The 20,011-nt window shown below is 36.5% G+C and overlaps 1 protein-coding gene across 1 annotated transcript in view; it reads left to right on the top strand.

Annotated features, from left to right (window-relative positions):
- The window catches only part of GLG1 (golgi glycoprotein 1), a 259,115-nt gene that overhangs the window by 138,619 nt on the left and 100,485 nt on the right, over nucleotides 1-20,011 (top strand). Inside the window, exons 2-4 of the mRNA XM_077133013.1 lie at nucleotides 9,478-9,510; nucleotides 10,305-10,391; nucleotides 15,358-15,573. Of these exons, the coding sequence (XP_076989128.1) occupies nucleotides 9,478-9,510; nucleotides 10,305-10,391; nucleotides 15,358-15,573 (336 nt within the window). The remainder of the gene's footprint in view (nucleotides 1-9,477; nucleotides 9,511-10,304; nucleotides 10,392-15,357; nucleotides 15,574-20,011) is intronic.

Genomic DNA, 20,011 nt, shown 5'->3' with positions numbered 1-20,011 from the left:
TTTTAATTAGTATTGCATTGAATCTATGAATCAATTTAGGTAGAATTGGCACATTAAATATATTTAGTCTTCCAATCTATGAACACAGTATGCCCTTCCATTTATTTAGGTCTTCTGTGATTTCTTTTAGCAATTTCCTGTAGTTTTCTTTGCATAAGTCTTCTGTATCCTTAGTTAAATTCATTACTAAATATTTTATTCTTTTGGTTGCAATTGTAAATGGAATTTTGTTCTTGATTTCCCCCTCAGATTGCACATTACTAGCTGTATTAGCTAGGGTTCTCTAGAGAAACAGAATCAGCAGGAAATATCTGTAGATATCAAATTTATAAATTTGTCTTATGTAACCATGGGAATGTAGAGTCCAAAATCCATAGGGCAGGCTGTGAAGCTGACGACTCCGATGAAGGATCTCAATGAACTCCACAGAAGAGGCTCACCAGCCAAAACAGGAAGAGAGCTTGTCTCTTCTGAATCCTCTTTAAAAGGTTTCTAGTGATTAGATTAAGCATCATTCATTGCAGAAGCCACCCCCTTGGCTGATTACAAATGAAATCAGCTGTGGATGCAGCCAACGTGATCATGATTTAATTCTATGAAGTGTCCTCATAGCAACAGACAGGCCAGCGCTTACCCAACCAGACAAATGAGTACCACCACCTGGCCAAGTTGACATATGAACCTGACCATGACACTAGTGTATAGAAACACTACAGATTTTTGAGTGTTGACCTTGTAACCTGCCACTTTGCTGTACTCATTTTTTAGCTCTGTCGTTTTGCTGTGGATTTTGGGGGGTTTTCGACATATAGTATCATATCATCTGCAAACAGTGAGAGTTTTACTTCTTCCTTTCCAATTTTGATGCCTTGTATGTATTTTTCTTGTCTAATTGCTTTGGCTAGAACTTCCAACACAATGTTGAATAACAGTGGTGACACTGGACATCCTTGTCTTGTTCCTGATCATAGGGGAATGTTTTCAGTTTTTCCTCATTGAAGATAATGTTAGTTGTGGGTTTTTGATATATTCCTTTTATTATGTTGAGGAAGTTCCCTTCTATTCCTATCCTTTGAAGTGTTTTCAACAAGAAAGGATGTTGAATTTTGTCAAATGCCTTTTTGCATCAATTGAGATGATCATGTAGTTTTTCTGCTTTGATTTGTTGATATGGTGTATTACATAAGTTGATTTTCTTATGTTGAACCATCCCTGCATACCTGGGATGAATCCTACTTGGTCATGGTGTATAATTTTTTTAATGTGCTGCTGTATTCGATTTGCAAGAATTTTGTTGAGGATCTTTACATCTGTATTCATTAGAGTGATTGGTCTGTAATTTTCTTTTCTTGTAATATCTTTGTCTGGCTTTAGTTTGAGGGTGATGTTGGCTTCATAGAATGAGCTGGGAAGCCTTCCCTCCTCTTCAGTTTTTTTGAAGAGTTTGAGCAGGGTTCGTACTAATTCTTTCCTGAATGTTTGGTAGAATTCACATGTGAAGCCATCTGGTCCTGGACAGCTTCTTAATGACTAATTCAGTTTCCTTACTTGTGATTGGTTTGCTGAGGTTGTCTATTTCTTCTTGAGTCAGTGTTGGTTGTTCGTGCCTTTCTAGGAAGTTGTCCATTCCATCTACATTGTATAGTTTATTAGCATAAAGTTGTTCATCGTATCCTCTCATTACCTCCTTTATTTCTTCAGGGTCAATGGTTATGTCTCTCTTCTGTGGTTTTTTGTTGTTGTTGTTGTTATTTATTTGCATCCTCTGTCCTCTTCTTTTTGTCAGCCTTGCTAAGGGTCCATCAATTGTATTAGTTTTTTCATAGAACCAGCTTCTGGTTTTGTTGATTTTCTCAATTGTTTTCATTCTCTCAGTTTCATTTATTTCTGCTCTATCTTCATTATTTCTTTCCTTTTACTTGCTTTGGGGTTAGTTTGCTGTTGCTTTCTCTAGTTCTTCAAGTGGACAGTTAATTCTTCGATTTTTGCTCTTTCTTCTTTTTTGATATAGGCATTTAGGGCAGTAAATTTCCCTCTTAGCACTGCCTTTGCTGCATCCCATAAATTTTGATATGTTGTATTTTCATTTCCATTTGCCTCGAGATAGTTACTGGTTTCTCTTGTAATTTCTTCTTTGACCCACTGGTTATTTAATAGTGTGTTGTTTAACCTCCATATATTTGTGAATATTCTGGCCCTCTGCTTGTTACTGATTTCCAACTTCATTCCTTTATGCTCTGAGAAAGTGTTTTGTATGATTTCAATCTTTTTAAATTTATTGAGATTTGCTTTGTGACCCAGCATATGGTCTATCCTTGAGAACGATCCATGAGCACTTGAGAAAAAGGTGTATCCTGCTGTTGTGGGGTGTCATGTTCTGTAAATGTCTGTTAAATCTAGTTCTTTTATTGTATTATTCAACTTCTCTGTTTCCTTATTGATCCTCTGTCTAGGTGTTCTGTCCATTGATGAGAACGGGAATTGAAGTCTCCAACTATTATGATAGTTATGTCTGTTTCTCTTTTCAATGTTTTCACTGTTTGCCTCATGTATTTTGGAGCACTCTGGCTTGATGCATCAATATTTATTATTGTTATGTCTTGTTGAATTGTTCCTTTTATTAGTACATAGTGTCTTCTGTCTCTTTTAGTTGTTTCACATTTGAAGTCTAATTTGTTGGCTATTAGTATAGCTACTCCTGCTCTTTTCTGATTGTTGTTTGCATGAAATACCTTTTCCCAACTTTTCACTTTCAACCTATGTTTATCCTTGGGTCTAAAATGCAGCTATTGTAGACAGCACATAGATGGGTCCTGTTTTTTAATCCATTCTGTCAGTCTGTGTCTTTTGATTGGGGAGTTTAGTGCATTAACGTTTAGTGTTATTACTGTAAAGGCTGTACTTTCTTCTACTATTTTGCCTTTTGGATTTTATATGTCATATCAAATTTTTCTTTCATTTTACCTTCACTGATAGTCTTCATCTCTGCACTCTTCTCCACACTTTTCTCTGCTGTCTTTTCCTATCTGTCTCTAGTGCTCCCTTTAGTATTTCTTGTAGAGCCAGTCTCTTGGTCACAAATTCTCAGTGGTTTTTTTTTGTCTGAAAGTGTTTATATTTCTCTCTCTCTCTCTCTCTCTCCTCCCCCCCTCTCATTTTTGAAGGACAGTTTTGCTGGATACAGAATTCTTAGTTAGCTCTTATTCTCTTTTAGTATCTTAAATATATCTTAACACTATCTTCTCGCCTTTTTTTTTTCTCTACTGAGAAATATACACATAGTCTTATTGGGCTTCCCTTGTATGTGGTGGATTGCTGTTCTCTTGCTGCTTTCACAGTTCTCTCTTTATCTTTGACATCTGACATTCTGATTAGTAAGTATCTTGAAGTACATCTGTTTGGGTCTATTCTGTTTGGGGTATGCTGTACTTCCTGGATCTGTAAGTTTAAGCCTTTCATAAGAGTTGGGAAATTTTCTGTGATAATTTCCCCCATTAGTTTTTCTTCTCTCTTCTCATTCTGGGACACCCACAACATGTATATTTTGCGCTTCATGTCGTCATCCAATTCCCTGAGTCCCTGCCCAGATTTTTCCATTCTTTTCCTTTTGTTTTCTATTGCTTGTCAGATCAATTGTCCCATCCTCCTGTTCACTAATCCTGTCTCCTGCCTCTTGAAATCTAACATTGTAAGTTTCCATTGTTTTTTACATCTCTTCTGTGCCTTTCATTCCCATAAGTTCTGTGATTTGTTTTTTCAGACTTTCGATTTCTTCTTTTTGTTCTTCCCTTGCCTTCCTTATATCCTCCCACAATTCATTAATTTGTTCTTTGATGAGATTTTCCACATCTCTTCAAACATCCTGAAATAATTTTTCAACTCCTGTATCTCATTTGAATTGTTGGTTTGTTCCTTTGACTGGGCCATATCTCAATTTTCCTAGTATAATTCGTTATTTTTTGCTGGCATCTAGACATTTAATTTCCTTAATCAGTTTATTCTGGAGATTGTTTTCACTTTTTTACCTAGGATTTTTTTGTTGAATGACTTTGTTGTCTATCTGTTCTTTGACATTCAGCTCAGCTTATTCTAGACCTCTAGCTTAGGTTTTGTTTAAGAGATCAGAATCTTTCAGTTCTTGTTTTCTTGTTTCTTGCCCTGTCTGTATGGTATAGTTTTTTTTCCTTTGGAGGGTCTACTTAGGTGTTATAAACCACAGTCAGATTTTCCCAGACCAGACTGGCCTCCTCTCAGAACGAAAGAGTCACCTGCATCAATTTTCCCTGAGGATGAGACCCAGCAGATTCAAAGACTTTCCTATGAAGCCTTTAGACTCTGTGTTTTTCCTGTCCTTCCCAGCAGGTGGCACTTTTCTGCCTTTGGGTCCCACCAGCATAAGGTGATGTGGTTCTTTTAACTGCACCAGACTCTCCCTGCTGGGGCTGTTCTTGAGACAGAGGAGAGTTTGTAGGCTGGCTTTAATCGCTTCAGTTTTCCCAACCCTGGGGTCTGAATTCCTTGAAGGAGGGATTCCACCTGACCTGGAGAATACACAGCTTCCAGGGAATTATTTCCTTTCACCTAATCAGACTCTTTATCTCTCAGACAGGCTTAATTCTGCCCTTGCATGGGGCAGTTGGAGCCTGAGAAGCCCTGCAGCTGTATCCAAAGAGCGGTCAAGCCATAGAAACATAGCCACAAAAAAAAGGGGGAAAAAAGTCCTTTTCAGAGCAGGTCCCCTGTTCCTCAGGTTTGCCAATCAAGAGCTTAATTTGGTACATTGCTCTGTATAACTCCAGGTTGTATGTGCCCCTTCCTTTCCTTCAGGGTCCAGACTTTTCCGATCTGGAAAAAAACTTTTTTTTCTTTTTCCATCTGCCCTGCCCCCTCTGCACCAGGATGAAAATCATCAACCTCAGCTTTTATTCGAGGTTCATCTGAGCTGGCGGTCTATTTTAGTAGTCAGAATTTGTTAATTCCATAGTTGGAGCTTGGTTGAGCTCAGCCTCTTGCTGTTAGTATAGTCTCTTTCCTTTCCCCTCTGGAAAGTAGCTTGTGGGAGTGGGGCACTGCCCTCCACGGCTTGGGGACCTCATGGTTCTGGGTCAGATTGCAGCTGGTCCAGCTTGTCCAGACTGTGGTACGCTGTGTGCCTGGTCACTGATGTGGCTCAGCAGTTCTGTACTGTTCCTGGCTATTTACTATCTGCTCTGAAAGACGAACTATATTCCACACCTCACTAAGCCATCATCTTCATCCCATGGGTTTTGATATGTTGTATTCTTATTATCATTTGTCTCCAGATACTGACCAATTTCTCTAGCTATTTCTCCCTTTTTCCTCTGATTATTTAAGAGTGTGTTCTTTAATCTTCATGTATTTGTGAAAGCTCTGGTTCTTTGGTGATTGATTTCCATCTTCCTTCCATTTTTGTTTTTGTTTTTTTTTCCAGAGAAAGTACTTTCGATAAGTTCAATCTTACTAAATTTATAAAAACACAGTTTGTGTCCCAGCAAATGATCTATCCTAGAGAATGCTCCATGTGTGCTGGAAAAGAATGTTTATTCTGGTGTTTTTGAGTATGATGGTCTATATATGTCTATTATGTCTAATTCATTTATCCCATTCTTTACACTCTCTGTTGCCTCTTTGGTCTTCTGTCTGGTTGTTCTGTCTATATTGGAGAGTGATGTATTGAAGCCTCCTGCTCTTACTATTGAAATATCTATATCTCCCTTCAGTTTTGCCAATGTTTGCCTCATGTATTTTGCAGCTCCTTGAATTGGGAGCATAAATATTTATGATTTTTATTTCTTCTTCGTGAATTGTCCCTTCTATGAATATGTCATGTCCTTCTTTGTCTCTTATTACATCTTTACATTTTAAAGTTTTTTTTTTTCTGTCATTAGTTATAGCTACTCCTGCTTTGTTTTGGTTACAGATGGCATAGAACATCTTTTTCCATCCTTGTACTTTCAGTCTATTTGTGTCCTTGAGTCTAACATGTGTCTGTGGTAAACAGCATATGGTTAGATTACATTTTTTAATCCGTTCTGCCAGTCTGTATCATTTAATTGGTGAGTTTAGTCTGTTAATGTTCAAAACAATTACTGTAAAAGCAGTTCTTGAATCTACCATCTTATCCTTTAGTTTTTGTCAGATCTTTGTTTTCTTTTCCTTCTTCTTTTTATCATTTAAATTTCTGTTACTGGTATTCTTCAATTCTGTGGGGTTCTCCAGACCTTCTGCTCCTGTCTTTTTTTTTTTTTTTTTTCCAGCTTTTAAGACTTCCTTTATTATTTCTTGTAGGACAGGTTTCTTGTTGACTAGTTCTCTAAATCTTTTTTGTCTTGAAGATTTTAATCTCTCCCTCGATTTTGAAGAATAATTTTGCTGGATAAAGAACTCTTGGCTGAAAGCCTTCCTTGTTGAGGATCTTAATTATGTCATACCATGGCCTTCTTGCCCCCATGGTGTCTGTTAAGTAGTCCGAAGTCAGTCTTATGTGTTTTCCTTATATGTAGTAGATTGCTTTTCCCTTGCTGCTTTCAGGACTTTCTGCTTCTCTTCAACATTTGGCAGTTTGATTAGTATATATATTTTGGAGTAGACCTACTTGGATTTATTCTGTTTGGGTTTCATTGGGCTTCTTTGATTTGCGTATTTATATCAAGTTTTCTTTGATAATGTCTTCAACTAACTTTTCCAGCCCTGTACTCTTCTCCTTTTGGGACACCAGCAATTCTTATATTTGTTTGCCTCTTGTTGTCTATCATTTCTCTAAGATCCAGTTCCATTTTTTCCATCTTTTTTGCCATTTGTTCTTTTGTGCACTCTAATTTAATTGTTCTGTCTTCTTGCTCACTTATTCTTCCTTCTGCTTCTTCTAATCTGCTATCATGTGTCTCTAGTATATTTCTAACTTGATCTGTTGTATCTTTTGTCTCTGTGAGATCTGCCATTTTTCTATTTAATCTTTCAAATTCTTCTTTACATGCTCCAGTATCTTCCTGATAGTCTTTATTTCTTTATAAATATCCTTGAAAAGTATTTTCATATTCTGTGTCCCCTCTGGAGTTTTGATTTGGTTGTTCCGCTGAGCCATTTCTGCTTGGATCTTCATGTGCTTTGTGATTTTCTGTTGTGTTTGGGACATTTGATTATCCTAATAAGGTTATTTTGCAAGTTGGTTTCTTTTGTCTAAAGTTTTGTATTTGTTCGGTTTTTTGTTGAAGATTTCCTTTTATACTTAATTTTTCAATTATTCCCTGCCAAATCAAGGCCTGGATCTTATGTAGGGGATTATAATTCAGCTTGATCTATTAAAAGCTAGGCCAGGATGCATGGGACTTCAGTGGTAGAATGGCCGTCCACGACACAGGAGACCCAGGGTTGATTCCTGGCCCATGGATCCAAAAAAAGTAAAAAAAATAAATAAGTAATAATAATAATAAAATAAAAATATGTAAAAGCAACAAAACATACCTTGACAGTCGTAGACCCCAAAGTCAGAAGGAGACACCCCAAGATATGTTGGGAATGAAATCAGATGGGTGCTCACCGAACAGAGAGAAAATTCAAGAAAAAAAAAAGAATAAATAAATGAAATAAAATAGAACAACAACAACAAAAATATATATATATATGCTTGTCTTACGTGAGGGAGACCTTGGTTCAATTCCTGGACCATGCACCGCCCCCCTCCCCAAAATATATATTATACATAGACATATATATAAAACAAGAAATAAAGATAATAAATATATATAAAATAGAAATTTAAAAGTATAGTTATGAAAAATACATTAAGGAAAGAGACAGGAAAAAGAAGAATATTGGGGAAAAAATTAAAACCTTTGCAGTTAGGTAATTAACCTGCCTGCATTTATCCTCCTCACCAGCATGTGGTGCTCCTGAGGTACCTCCTCCCTCATGTCTACTCCTCCGGACTGTAATGGCTGCTGGAAGAAGGGTGTGCACAGCTGGCGGGCTGCCCTGGCCTACAGCGGCCAGATGGCTGGTCCCAGCCTGTGGGACTGGGGAGCCGGCCAGCTCCTGGGGGGTCAGCCGACCTGCAGCATCTGGCAGGCCCACCAGATACTGCATCTGCATGCCGGTTATTCTCATCACCTACCTGGGTGATTCCTCCCAGTGCCCCAAGGCCCGGCCTCCCATGGTGGATGATTGGGTCTACCTGTGAAGTCCTCACATGCATTGTTTGACTAAGGAGCTGTGTAGGGAGGTTTCTTCAGCCAGCAGCTGGGACATATTGGAGTGGATTGATGAATCAGTTCCCTCCAATCTGCACTTCCCCTAACATTGCACTCACCCCTGGTGGTGGTCACAGTCGTTGGCCTACCCTGCTCTCCTCATCCTGAGCCCCACCCCCCTGCCTCTCTCCTCTACAAAACATCCTAGAGGTCTTCTTTGTTTACATATACCCTGGCACGGTGGTCCTAGTCATTTTCTCCCCATCCCCTGTCTTATTCCATGGAGCAGGATGAATTCAATCTGCTCTCCTCTGCCATCTTCCCAGACGTCCTCCAACTACTTTTTTTTTTTTTTTTTTTTTTAGCATGGGCAGGCACCAGGAATCAAACCCAGGTCTCTGGCATGGCAGGCGAGAACTGTACCTGCTGAGCCACTGTGGCCTACCCCCTCCAACTGCTTTTTAAAACTTTTTATTTAAAAAAATTATAGATTCGATTGTATGGGTGGTTCAGTGGTAGAATGCTCACCTTCCATGCAGAAGACCCGGGTTCGAGTCCCAGACTATGCACCCGTGCCCCCAAATATATATAATTATAGATTCACAAAAAATTACTAAAATAGTAAAGCGAGGTCCTGTGAACCTATCACTTAGTTTTCCCCAATGATGATATTAAACTAATTTTTAGTTGTTTGCAGTATGATGGGAGTCACATTTCATTCTTTTACCATGTGACTGTCACATTAATGCAGCATTATCTGTTGATTTTGGGGGGAGAAGGGAGGGGGTAGGAGTGCAGGCCTTGGGAATCTGGATCTCCCACATGGCAGGTGAGAATTCTACCGCTGAATTACCCTTGCACCTCCTACACTAATTTTTAAATCATCAAAGGACTTTCTCTATACTCCTTAATAAGCCTGCTTTTTCAGATATCAGATATATTGTGCCTGATCTTCTTTGGCTTCAGAATTATAAAGTGTCATGTAAGGATTCTCATGTTACTATTGTTTAATCTCTGTAGCACATACTTTCTCCATTCCCCTCCTTTCCAGATTGTACCACTGATTGGAAAAAAATTGCCTCATCTGTTTTTCTGGCATATTTTCCCCCAGCAATTTAAAAGATCCTTGGGCTCCAGTTTACCCCTTATATTGAAAAAATATATTCAGTTGAATATCCAGATTTCTTGATTTACTCTACTTGTGGTGGTGTTTGAAAACTTGAAGGATTTTTTTTTTTTTACATTATCTCTTCTTTTTTTGTTCTAGCCTGAAAATGAAATATCTTCAGACTGCAATCATGTAAGTATGGATTTTGTATAATTTACCATATGTGATTTATACATATGATGACAGATTTGGATCCTTTTCCTGTTGTTCTGGCAAGCATCAGGTTTTCTTAGGTTCTCTTCATCTTAACAAGAGGTTGGTAAACTTCATTTAGGCACCAAGCAAAATAAGTTATGCTAGCCAATAGCACTTGTTGTCAAATTGCAGTTATTTTCCTTAGTTCATTATAACCACTCAGAGAAAAGGACACTATCAAATGTGGTGTAGGTAAGGTAGCTATATAAGCAGCCCTCAGTAATCAAGTGTAACACATGCTTATGAATTTTCTGGGGGGAAATTTATTGGTGGCAACTTATGTTGAATTACCTACTTATTTATATTCCTGAAAAGTAATTATGTACTAATAAGTCCTATTAAAGAGAAAAGGAAATAGTTTAATGATTACCAATGTGTGAGGCAAGAGGAATGGGTAGTAAAGGCTTCTTTGGGGGATAATAAAAGTATTCTGCAAACACCAGGCTTTTGATAATTTCTTTACTTTTTAGTCACTTTGAATTCATAGCTTTGAAACAGATTGCCCTTTGGTAAAAAGAAAAAGTGTCTGAATGGTAGTGCTTTTATTTTGTCTGCATGTTTTTCCTTATTATCTCTGAGTGTGATGCCATTTTATCTTTGTTTCTGTTAACTGAAGTGTGACTATGCTTTATCTGACTCTGTACAGTTGAACGTTTGTCTTTTATAGTAACTATTGATTTTAAGTTTCATACTCTTCTAACTGAAATTGTTTGTTTTTCTCTCAAATCTAGTTGTTATGGAATTACAAGCTGAACCTAACTACAGATCCCAAATTTGAATCCGTGGCCAGAGAGGTTTGCAAATCTACCATATTAGAGGTAGGTTGTAAAATAATTTTGAGGATATTTAATATCATAGAAGAGAAAATTATATCTGATGACCTGACCAGTCACAAAGAGAAGAATAACTCAGTGAGTTCACTTTTCTTGGAATTCACATCTGTATTGGTTGAGACAAAAAGGCTGTAATTAAAGGGGCTTTTTTTGAAGGTGTGACATTAACCTACACTTATGGTAGGATGCTTTTGATTCTCTAAACAGAACATAACTGCTTATGTAATTAATACTGTTCTCACACATTTTACAGTCTGTTTTATGTCTCAGGCATATCAAAATGGTGTTCCTCAGGAAGCTTTTAAACATTCCTAAGTTTTTTGCTTATGCCATTGGATCAGTTGAATCACAGAGACATGTGCTTCAAATGATAGGAGTTTGCATTTCAAATGATAGGAGTTAGCATTAAAAGATAAGGGTATGACTGCTGCAAATGGGTATTGAGTATAAAGATGAATGAAAATATATACCACTATACAAATGCTAGTAGTCAAATATTGTGAATTATTTATCTTGGTTCATTGTAAACAACAAATAGTATTAGTGAAATTTGTGAGGTTTGCAATTTCTTTTTTTATTTTGGAGTCTTAAATAGGAATTCCAGAAAGCCAAAGATTTTTGCACACTGAAATCTGAGAATCACAGAGAAAACAGTTGGTATATTTCACCTGAAAGTAAATAATCATACCTCTTACAGCATATTAACTTGTTCTAAAGCTGACTCTTTCGATGACTTGACTTAAATCAGGGCCACTTTCTCCAGAGCCTTTAAGGAAGACCAGATAGCCATCAGCTTGTATCGTTCACTTACATTATTGTGGTCTCTTGTAGAACCCATATTATTTCTCAGATCTTCTAATTTCAGGATCAGATATATTTTACTCTTTTAAAATAGTGAAAATAGTGACCTTTTACATTTATCTTAGAACTTCAGAGTAGAATACCATATCTTTGAAAGATTTGCCTTCAGCCCTTGGCTTTAATATTTTGTATCTCAAACTCTAGCTAGCTATATAACTAAATCTCTGACTATTGAGGAAAACAGTTTGGTGGCTTTTTCAGAAAATTAAGTATAAAATTTTGACCCAGCAATCCCACTTCGAGGTATACACCCAAAAGAACTGAAAGCAGAGACTCGAACAGCTATTTGTACACTGTTCATAGTAGCATTGTTTACAAGAAACAAAAGGTGGAACTAACCCCAGTATACATCAACAAAATGTGATATATCCATTCAATGGAAGAATATTATTCAGCCATAAAAAGAGAAATGCTGGTACATGGTTCCACATGGATGAACTTTGAATACATCATGTTGAGTGAATATTGTGTGATGTCTCTTATATGAAATACTTAGAGTAAGGGAATTCATAGAGTTGTAAGGGGAAGAATTGTTCCAGAGGTGGGGAGTGGTAGAAATGGGAAATATGGAGTTATTACTTAATGTGTGAGTTTAACTCTTAATTGGTACAGAGTTTCTGTTTGGTTTGATAGAAAAGTTTTGATGATTAATGGTGGTATAAGAACACAACATTATGAATGTAATTAATACTACTAATTGTATACTTGAAAGTGGTTAAAATGGGAAAGTATTGTATATATGTTACCACTGAAAGTTGTTTTTTTTAAATCAAGGCAAAGGTGTTTGCTTAACAACAAAAAGAAATACCAATAAAGAAATTATTCCCAGGCTTGAACTTTAGATCTTTGTGTGTTCTCACTATATTATGGAACTATCCAATTATATATAGTTTCTTTTGAGACATCAGAACATTTATACATATATTTATTTTGCCTTGTTTTTTCCCCACTGTTAAGTACCTATCAGTTTGATTACCACATGAAAATTTAGCTCAGTATATGCATACTCACCAGAATAATTTCACTTTTTCCATTAGGCTGGCTTTCTTATAATATATGTAATGCTGGCCCCATTATGACCTTTTAGAGAGTATTCTTTATTTGGAAAAGATTCTAATAACAAGAGTGCTTATCCCTCCCTAGAGGGTGAGAATACTGAAAATTATAGTGGAGTCAGGAAAATTAAATATTAGGAAGATAGTTATAAAGAAACATTCTATGTCTCCCTTCTATTTTCTTTAGTAATTTTGGAATCCTACTTACAGGGAGAAAAACAACATCATAAGTATATTTACACCCTGTGTTCTAGTTTGCTAGTTGCCAGAACACAATATACCAGAAATGCAACGACTTTTAAAAAGGGGGAACTTAATAAGTTGCAAGTTAACACTTTTTAGGCTGTGGAAACGTCCCAGTTAAAACAAGTTTATAGGAATGTCCAATCTGAAGCATCTAGGGAAAAATACCTTGATTCGAGAAGGCCAATGAAGTTCAGGGTTTCTCTCAAGGAAAAAGGCACATGGCAAACACAACCAGGGTTTCTCTCTCTGCTGGAAGGACACATGGTAAACACTGCGTTATCTGCTAGCTTCTGCTCCAGCTCCCCAGGAGGTGTTTTCCTTCTTCATTTCCAAAAGTTGCTAGCTGGTGGACTCTGCTTCATGGTCCTGCAGCAATCTCTGTTGTGGCTTTCTCATGGCTCTGTTGTTGTTCTCTGCTCTCTCCAAATCTTCCACTTTCTCCAAAATGTTTCCTCTTTTGTAGGATTCCAGTAAAGTAATCAAGACCCACCTAGAATGGATGGAGACATGTCTCCATCTAATCCAGTTTAACACCCACTCTTGAGTGAGTCACATCTCCCTAGAGATAATCTAATTAAAGTTTCCAACATACGGTACCAAATAGGGATTAGAAGAAACGGCAGCCTTTACAAAATGGGATTAGGATTAAAACATGGCTTTTCTAGGGTACATACGTCCTCTCAAACTGGCAAACCAAAGTTCACGCTTACTGTCCATAATTGAGCCAAATACTGTCTACTTTCTTCCAATCTCATGTAGCATTTGTCTGTGACACCTTATGAATCTGCTCCCGAGCCACCTTAGAATTTACTGCCATTTTAAACTATTTTGATGATTTAATGCTATTTTGCTTTTAATCTTAAAAGTTTAGTAAAACAGAAGGGAAAATGCTGTCCAGCAGAATGGCTGAAGAAAAGTATAAGCTTCTTGTTCATACACTATATATACCTTATTGTATTTGGTGGTGAACTAAAATTTAAATAGGTACTACAGCTTTGTATTTCAGTAAAATCTCAAATGATTGAAGCTAATTATATACATTTCATTTCCTACTGGGGCTCCACTTCAAAATGTGCTCTTGGTTTTTCTTCAGTTTATTAAACTGTTGATTGCCCATTAATATGACCGCTGTGAATGCTTCACTGCTTCATTAAGTTTAAAATCTAGGTATCTGCCACCAGTCATGTTTTCATATCTGGATTTTTTCTATAATTGGATTACAAATGCTGGGATTTTCAGGTAGCCATTTCTCTTTTCACTTTTAAATTGACCTCTTTTGCGTAAAACAACAACAACAAAAAACCCAAACACCTTTTCCTGGAAATATATTCATGGTCCTCTTTTTAGAATCACTCCAAAAAGTGTTAAAGTGTTAAGTGTTAAAGGAAAGAATTGCGTTCATCTTGACTTTCGAAGAGCTCTGATGCCTCTGAAACCACTTACGGTCCCATGTTTGTACCTTTAAAACTAAACGTAATTTTCTGTCTTGAACTGAATTTCTGGCTTGGTCTGGATTTGAAATTGAAGTAGACATGAAAAGAAGAGACCTATTTGCCTCTAGGATAATTTGTGTGTGCACGCTCCCTTCACCCAGCATGTTTTGGTAAAGAAGATTTTATTTATTTTATCCTCTCTACACACTTAAGATTGGTGTAATAGTAGGGAGAATGTCTTTATTGGTTTCAAAAGAACAAAACGCTCCCTCCTGATTTATATTCAGAATAGACATTTACATTAAATATTTGTAAAAACTACCATTTTTGTTTGTTTTTAATTTCCCTTAGTTCTGTAGACTTTTTCCAAACAGTGATCTCTGTTTTATAATTCAAGCTTATACATCTATAGGTAGATTTCATTTTGGTGGGGGTGTGTGTGTGCATGGTCCAGGAATTGAACCCAGGACTCCCACGTGGAAGGCAAACATTCTACCACTGAACCACCCATGCACCCAGATTTCATTTTTTTGTGCCTGAAGTTCAACAGGTTTTGTTTTGTTTTTCCTTTCCTTTTGTTTTTTTTTTTTTTGACTTGTTTGCTTAATCAGCATTGGTGGTTTGGGATGCATTTTACAGGAACACTAACCATGTGGAATTACTCTATACATGATCCATTAGACCATGTGTCTAAATCACCAAATTAGGTTTGGAATTGCCACGCCCTTCCCAAACTTCTTGCCAGACTGTACTGAACAACATTTTAAATATGTTTCTATTCCGGACCACAATGGTTAAGCTTGGATTCTAAGTTCAAAAACACATGTCCAAATCCAAAGTTAATTCAGAACACATTAATATCATGTCAAGAAGTAATATAAACTTTCCCTCCTCCCCTCTTGACTATGAGGTTCACCTAGCAATAATAATTTGCTGGGTAGCTTGTTATGAGACAGGCAGCTGAGCTTCAGTTCTACACCAGTTTTCCCTAGATTCTTCTTGCTGTCTACTGTATTCTTTTCATGTTTAAGTGGCCTCCTCAATAGGAACATCCTTAAACTATAGATATTAAAGCCCTGTTTACTCCATTTAGAAATGAGTTCTACCTAAACATTTAGATATGTACATATTTTCTTGCAAACACATTAATCAGGTATTTCCTAGAGGGTACAATAATGTGAATGCTTATGACACATTATTTTCTTTAACATAAATGCATTTCTAAAATGTTTTCTTTTTTCTCCCAAGTAGAAAGATGGAAAATCAACAGGAAACTGTCAGACATCTTAGGTTTTGTGAAGTTGTTTGGTACAAGCATGGAATACTTGTGTAAAACAGCCACTTTCTTTTGAGCAGATTAAAGAATGTGCCGATGAACCAGTTGGAAAAGGTTACTTGGTTTCCTGCTTGGTGGATCACCGAGGCAACATCACCGAGTATCAGTGTCATCAATACATTACCAAGATGACAGCTATCATTTTCAGTGATTACCGTTTAATCTGTGGCTTTATGGATGACTGCAAAAATGACATCAACATTCTGAAATGTGGCAGTATTCGGCTTGGAGAAAAGGTATTTACTACATTGACTTTACCAAAGCGGTCTTACAAACTTGATGAATGAAACACTTTGTGTAACTGGTACAGGAAAAACTTAAAGCTAGAGGTGACCTTAAAGTTGAAATTAAAGAAACTGTTACCCACTAGTCTCAAATCTAAGGCCAGTTGGCATGTGAATGAATGCATTTCCTAAGTTTGTAACAAAATGTTTCAATACTGTATGAGGAAATAGAGAAATTAGTATCTATTAAAAGTGGTGTTTTCTTGAAAACATTAAACTAGTTGTTGGTTACCTGTGATATTCTTCTGGCAAAGCGTTTCATAGTCTTGTGGGAAAAGTAATATGAGGAGAGACCTGAATTCTCTAACTTTTCTCTGCTTATACCTTACTATTACATAGAAAAATTACTTAGCAAGCGCACAAATTGTTCTCTATCTGTAAATGGAGGTTATTAAATATTAGACAGTTTTTAAGATATGTCAGCTTGTTGTATCTTCATGCTTACGCTTGTCAGAAGGAAAGTACTATATAAATGTTATATGGTATCTCAGAATAACTGGTTTTAGTAAAAGTAGCTACTAAAGGAAGTTATGTTTGATCTTATTTTTGGACTTATTCTGGTCCATGAGGTCATAGTGAAGATTTAGCCTGGTTTATTTTGAGCATTATTAGCTCAGTAAAAATGAAGCGCTGGAAATGTAACGGATTTGAAAATGAAACGGTTGCCAGTGGAGAGGTAGTGAGAGATCTGTGGCATCAGCTATTAAGTGCCTCTGTGCATTAATCTGCTTTTTAGGAAATACGGCATGAAATAAAGCATACGTCTCGCTGCCATTTGTTCATTGCAGCATGACTTGTAGGCTTCCATCATTGACAAAAAGTATATGATGTTAGGACAGTGGATTGAGCGCACTGTCACCCAAAGTCCTGGTTTTGTCTTTTGTATCAGCACAGGGCTACTTTGAGAACTCCGTAAGCTTGGCATAAAGCCTCAGTCAGCTTTAAAAAAAAGGCTAGTGTTAATAAAGAAAGCAGTTTTCCTTCCCAACAGACTCAATAGATGGCAAAAAATCACTTGTCTCCCTGATAAATCGAGATGCTCCTCTGACTTTATTTAGGGTGTTAGAAATTATATCCAGATTCAAACCACACTCCTTTAAAAGTCTTCACTAACTATTCCAGAAAGCCTTCATAGAACTATGCCAGATGCATTTTTTTCATTATATTGATTTTTTTTTAATTTTTATTGATAAAACAATGTACAAGCACATACATTCTTACCATACAAACATTCCATACATGGTGTACAATCAGTGGCTCACTATATCATCACATAATTGTATATTCATCACCATGATCATTTTTTAGAACATTTGCATCATTCCAGAAAAAGCTTGAAAACTCTTCTATGTCTAACTTTGAATTCACCTCCAAAAGTCAGAACAAGGGACATTGTTAATTTGTTTTTACCCTGCCTCTATATGAATATATAAATGTCATTATTTTAAAACTATCTTTTTTCAAAGTGCTAATATACATATATAAATTTTAGAATAAAGAAGATAAACTAATAAAACCTTTAGAATTTTGAAAATCAGTATTTTTAAAATGAAAGGGCAGGTCTCTGAAAGTAAAAGTGTATATTATTTACATCATCTGAAGAGAAATTAGAATGTGACATCCAGTAAAGAAATTTAATTATGAACATGTGACACATTATTACTACTTTCATACTTTATCAGTTTATCATTCACTGCTTTTTCTTTTTAGCTTTTTTTTAATTGTATAAAATAACTATATGCAAAGCAAAGAAAGAAAAAAGGCAATAGTTTTCAAAGCACTGTTTAACAGGTACTTATAGGATAGGTCCCAGAGTTTGTCATGGGCTATCATACCATCATCTCAGATTTTTTCTTATCATTGCTCCAGAATATAGGAGGCTAGAAGGAATAAAGTTTTTTTTTTTATCATTACAATCAACATTTTTTCTTTTTTGGGAAAAATAGCACATACACAAAAAATGCACTAAATTTTTTGAGTTTTTTTTTAAGTACCAAAAAACACCAAGCAAATGCAAACATTCCTATTTTGATCATTCCATTCTACATATATAATCAGTAATTCACAGTATCATCACCTAGTTGTATATTTGTCATCATGATCATCTCTTGGAACCTTTGCATCTGTTCAGGAAAAGAAATAAAAAGACAACAGAAAAAGAACTTATACATACCATACCCTTTACCCCTCCCTTTCATTGATCACTAGCATTTCAAACTAAATTTATTTTAACATTTGTTCCCCCTATTATTTATTTTTATTCCATGCATTCTACTTGTCTGTTGACAAGGTAGATAATAGGAGCATCAGACACAAAGTTTTCACAATCACACAGTCACATTGTGAAAGCTATATCATTATACAATCATCTTCAAGAAACATGGCTACTGGAACACAGCTCTACATTTTCAGGCAGTTCCCTCCAGCCTCTCCACTACATCTTGAATAACAGGGTGATATCTACTTAATGCATAAGAATAACCTCCAGGATAACCTCTCAACTCTGTTTGGAATCTCTCAGCCATTGACACTTGATCTCATTTCACTCTTCCCCCTTTTAGTCAAGAAGGTTTTCTCAATCCCTTGATGCTGAGTCTCAGCTCATTCTAGGGTTTTTCCCAATCCCTCGATGCTGAGTCTCAGCTCATTCTAGGATTTCTGTCCCACATTGCCAGGAAGGTCCACACCCCTGGGAGTCATGTCCCACGTAGACAGGGGAAGGGTGGTGAGTTTGCCTGTTGTGTTGGCTGGAGAGAGAGGCCACATCTGAGCAACAAAAGAAGTTCTCTGGGGGTGACTCTTAGGCCTAATTTTAAGTAGGCTTGACCTATCCTTTGTGGGATTGTTTCATATGAACAAACCCCAAGACTGGGGGCTCAGCCTATAGCTTTGGTTGTCCATACTGCTTGTGAGAATATCAGGAATTCAACTTGGGGAAGTTGAATTTTCCCCCATACTCATCATTCCCCGATGGGGACTTTGAAAATACTTTTTTATTCACTGTTCAAATCACTCCGGGTTTTCTCGGGGCATCTCTCTGAACAAACCAACAAAATCTCATGTCCTACTCAAGGTTTTATATACTTACGGTGTTCAGTTAAGCTGTCTACATAAGTTATATTAGAAAATGCACTAGTCAAAATACAAATTTTATACCAAATAAACATTTTTTGCTTTAGTCTCACACATAAGTTGAACTTTTAAAATATTAATTACCATCTATTTTCAGCACCCTGCAGTAATGACATTCCTTTGTTCTTCCTCATGCAAAAACATTTTTTTTTAATTTGTACATTTAGTCACTATCATTATACACTCTAGGCATTCCTAGATTATACTATCTCAGTCTTTATCATCTGTCTTTCTTTCTGATTTCATTTATGCCCCCAGCCCTCCTCCCTCTGTCATTATCACATTCAGCTTCATTCAGTGATTTAACATAATTGTATCACAGGTAGTATTGTACTATCCATTTCTGAGTTTTTACATTCAGTCCTGTTGCACAATCTATACCCCTTCAGCTCCAGTTACCCAATATCTTACCCTATTTCTATCTCCTGATACATTGCCACCAACATGAATAAGTGTTCCAATTTCTCCATATTCTCAACATTTGTAGTTTTCTGTTTCTTTAATAGCGCCATTCTTATAGGTGTGATGTAATAGCTCATTGTCATTTTGATTTGTATTTCCCTTATAGCTAACGAAGATGAGCATCTCTTCATGTGCTTTTTGGCAATTTGTATTTGCTCTTCAGAAAGCTGTCTTTTCATAACCTCTGCCCATTTTATAGTTGGGTCGTTTGGTCTTTTGTTGTTGCGTTGTATGATTTCTTTATACAGGATATCAACCTTTTATCTGATATGTGGTTTTCTAATATTTTCTCCCATTAAGTTGACTGCCTCTTCACCTTTTGACAAAGTTCTTTGAGGCACAGAAGCTTTTGATTTTAAAGAGTTCCCCTTTATCTATTTTTTTCTTTCATTCTTTGTGCTTTAGGTGTAAAGTTTAAGAAGCTACTTTCTATTACTACATCTTCAAGATGTTTCTCTTTAGTTTCTTCTTGAAGTTTTATGGTTCCGGCTCTTATCTTTAGGTCTTTCATTCATTTTGAATTAATTTGTGTATAGGGTATAAGGTAGGGGTCCTCTTTCATTCTTTTGGCTGTTGATATCCAGTTCTCCCAAGCTCATTTATTTATTTTCTGTCCCAGTTCCATGGATTTGGGTGCCTTATCTATAATCAGTCCATAGATATGGTGGTCGATCTCTGCACTCTCAATTCAATCCCATGGGTCCATACTTCTATATTTGTGCCAGTACATGCTGTTTTGATCACTGTGACTTTATAGTAAGCTTTAAAGTCAGGAAGTATTTAGTACTCCCACTTC

The sequence above is a fragment of the Tamandua tetradactyla genome, chromosome 16, assembly GCF_023851605.1.
Source record: "Tamandua tetradactyla isolate mTamTet1 chromosome 16, mTamTet1.pri, whole genome shotgun sequence".
NCBI lineage: Eukaryota > Metazoa > Chordata > Mammalia > Pilosa > Myrmecophagidae > Tamandua > Tamandua tetradactyla.
This window is presented reverse-complemented; position numbering and strand designations above follow the sequence as displayed.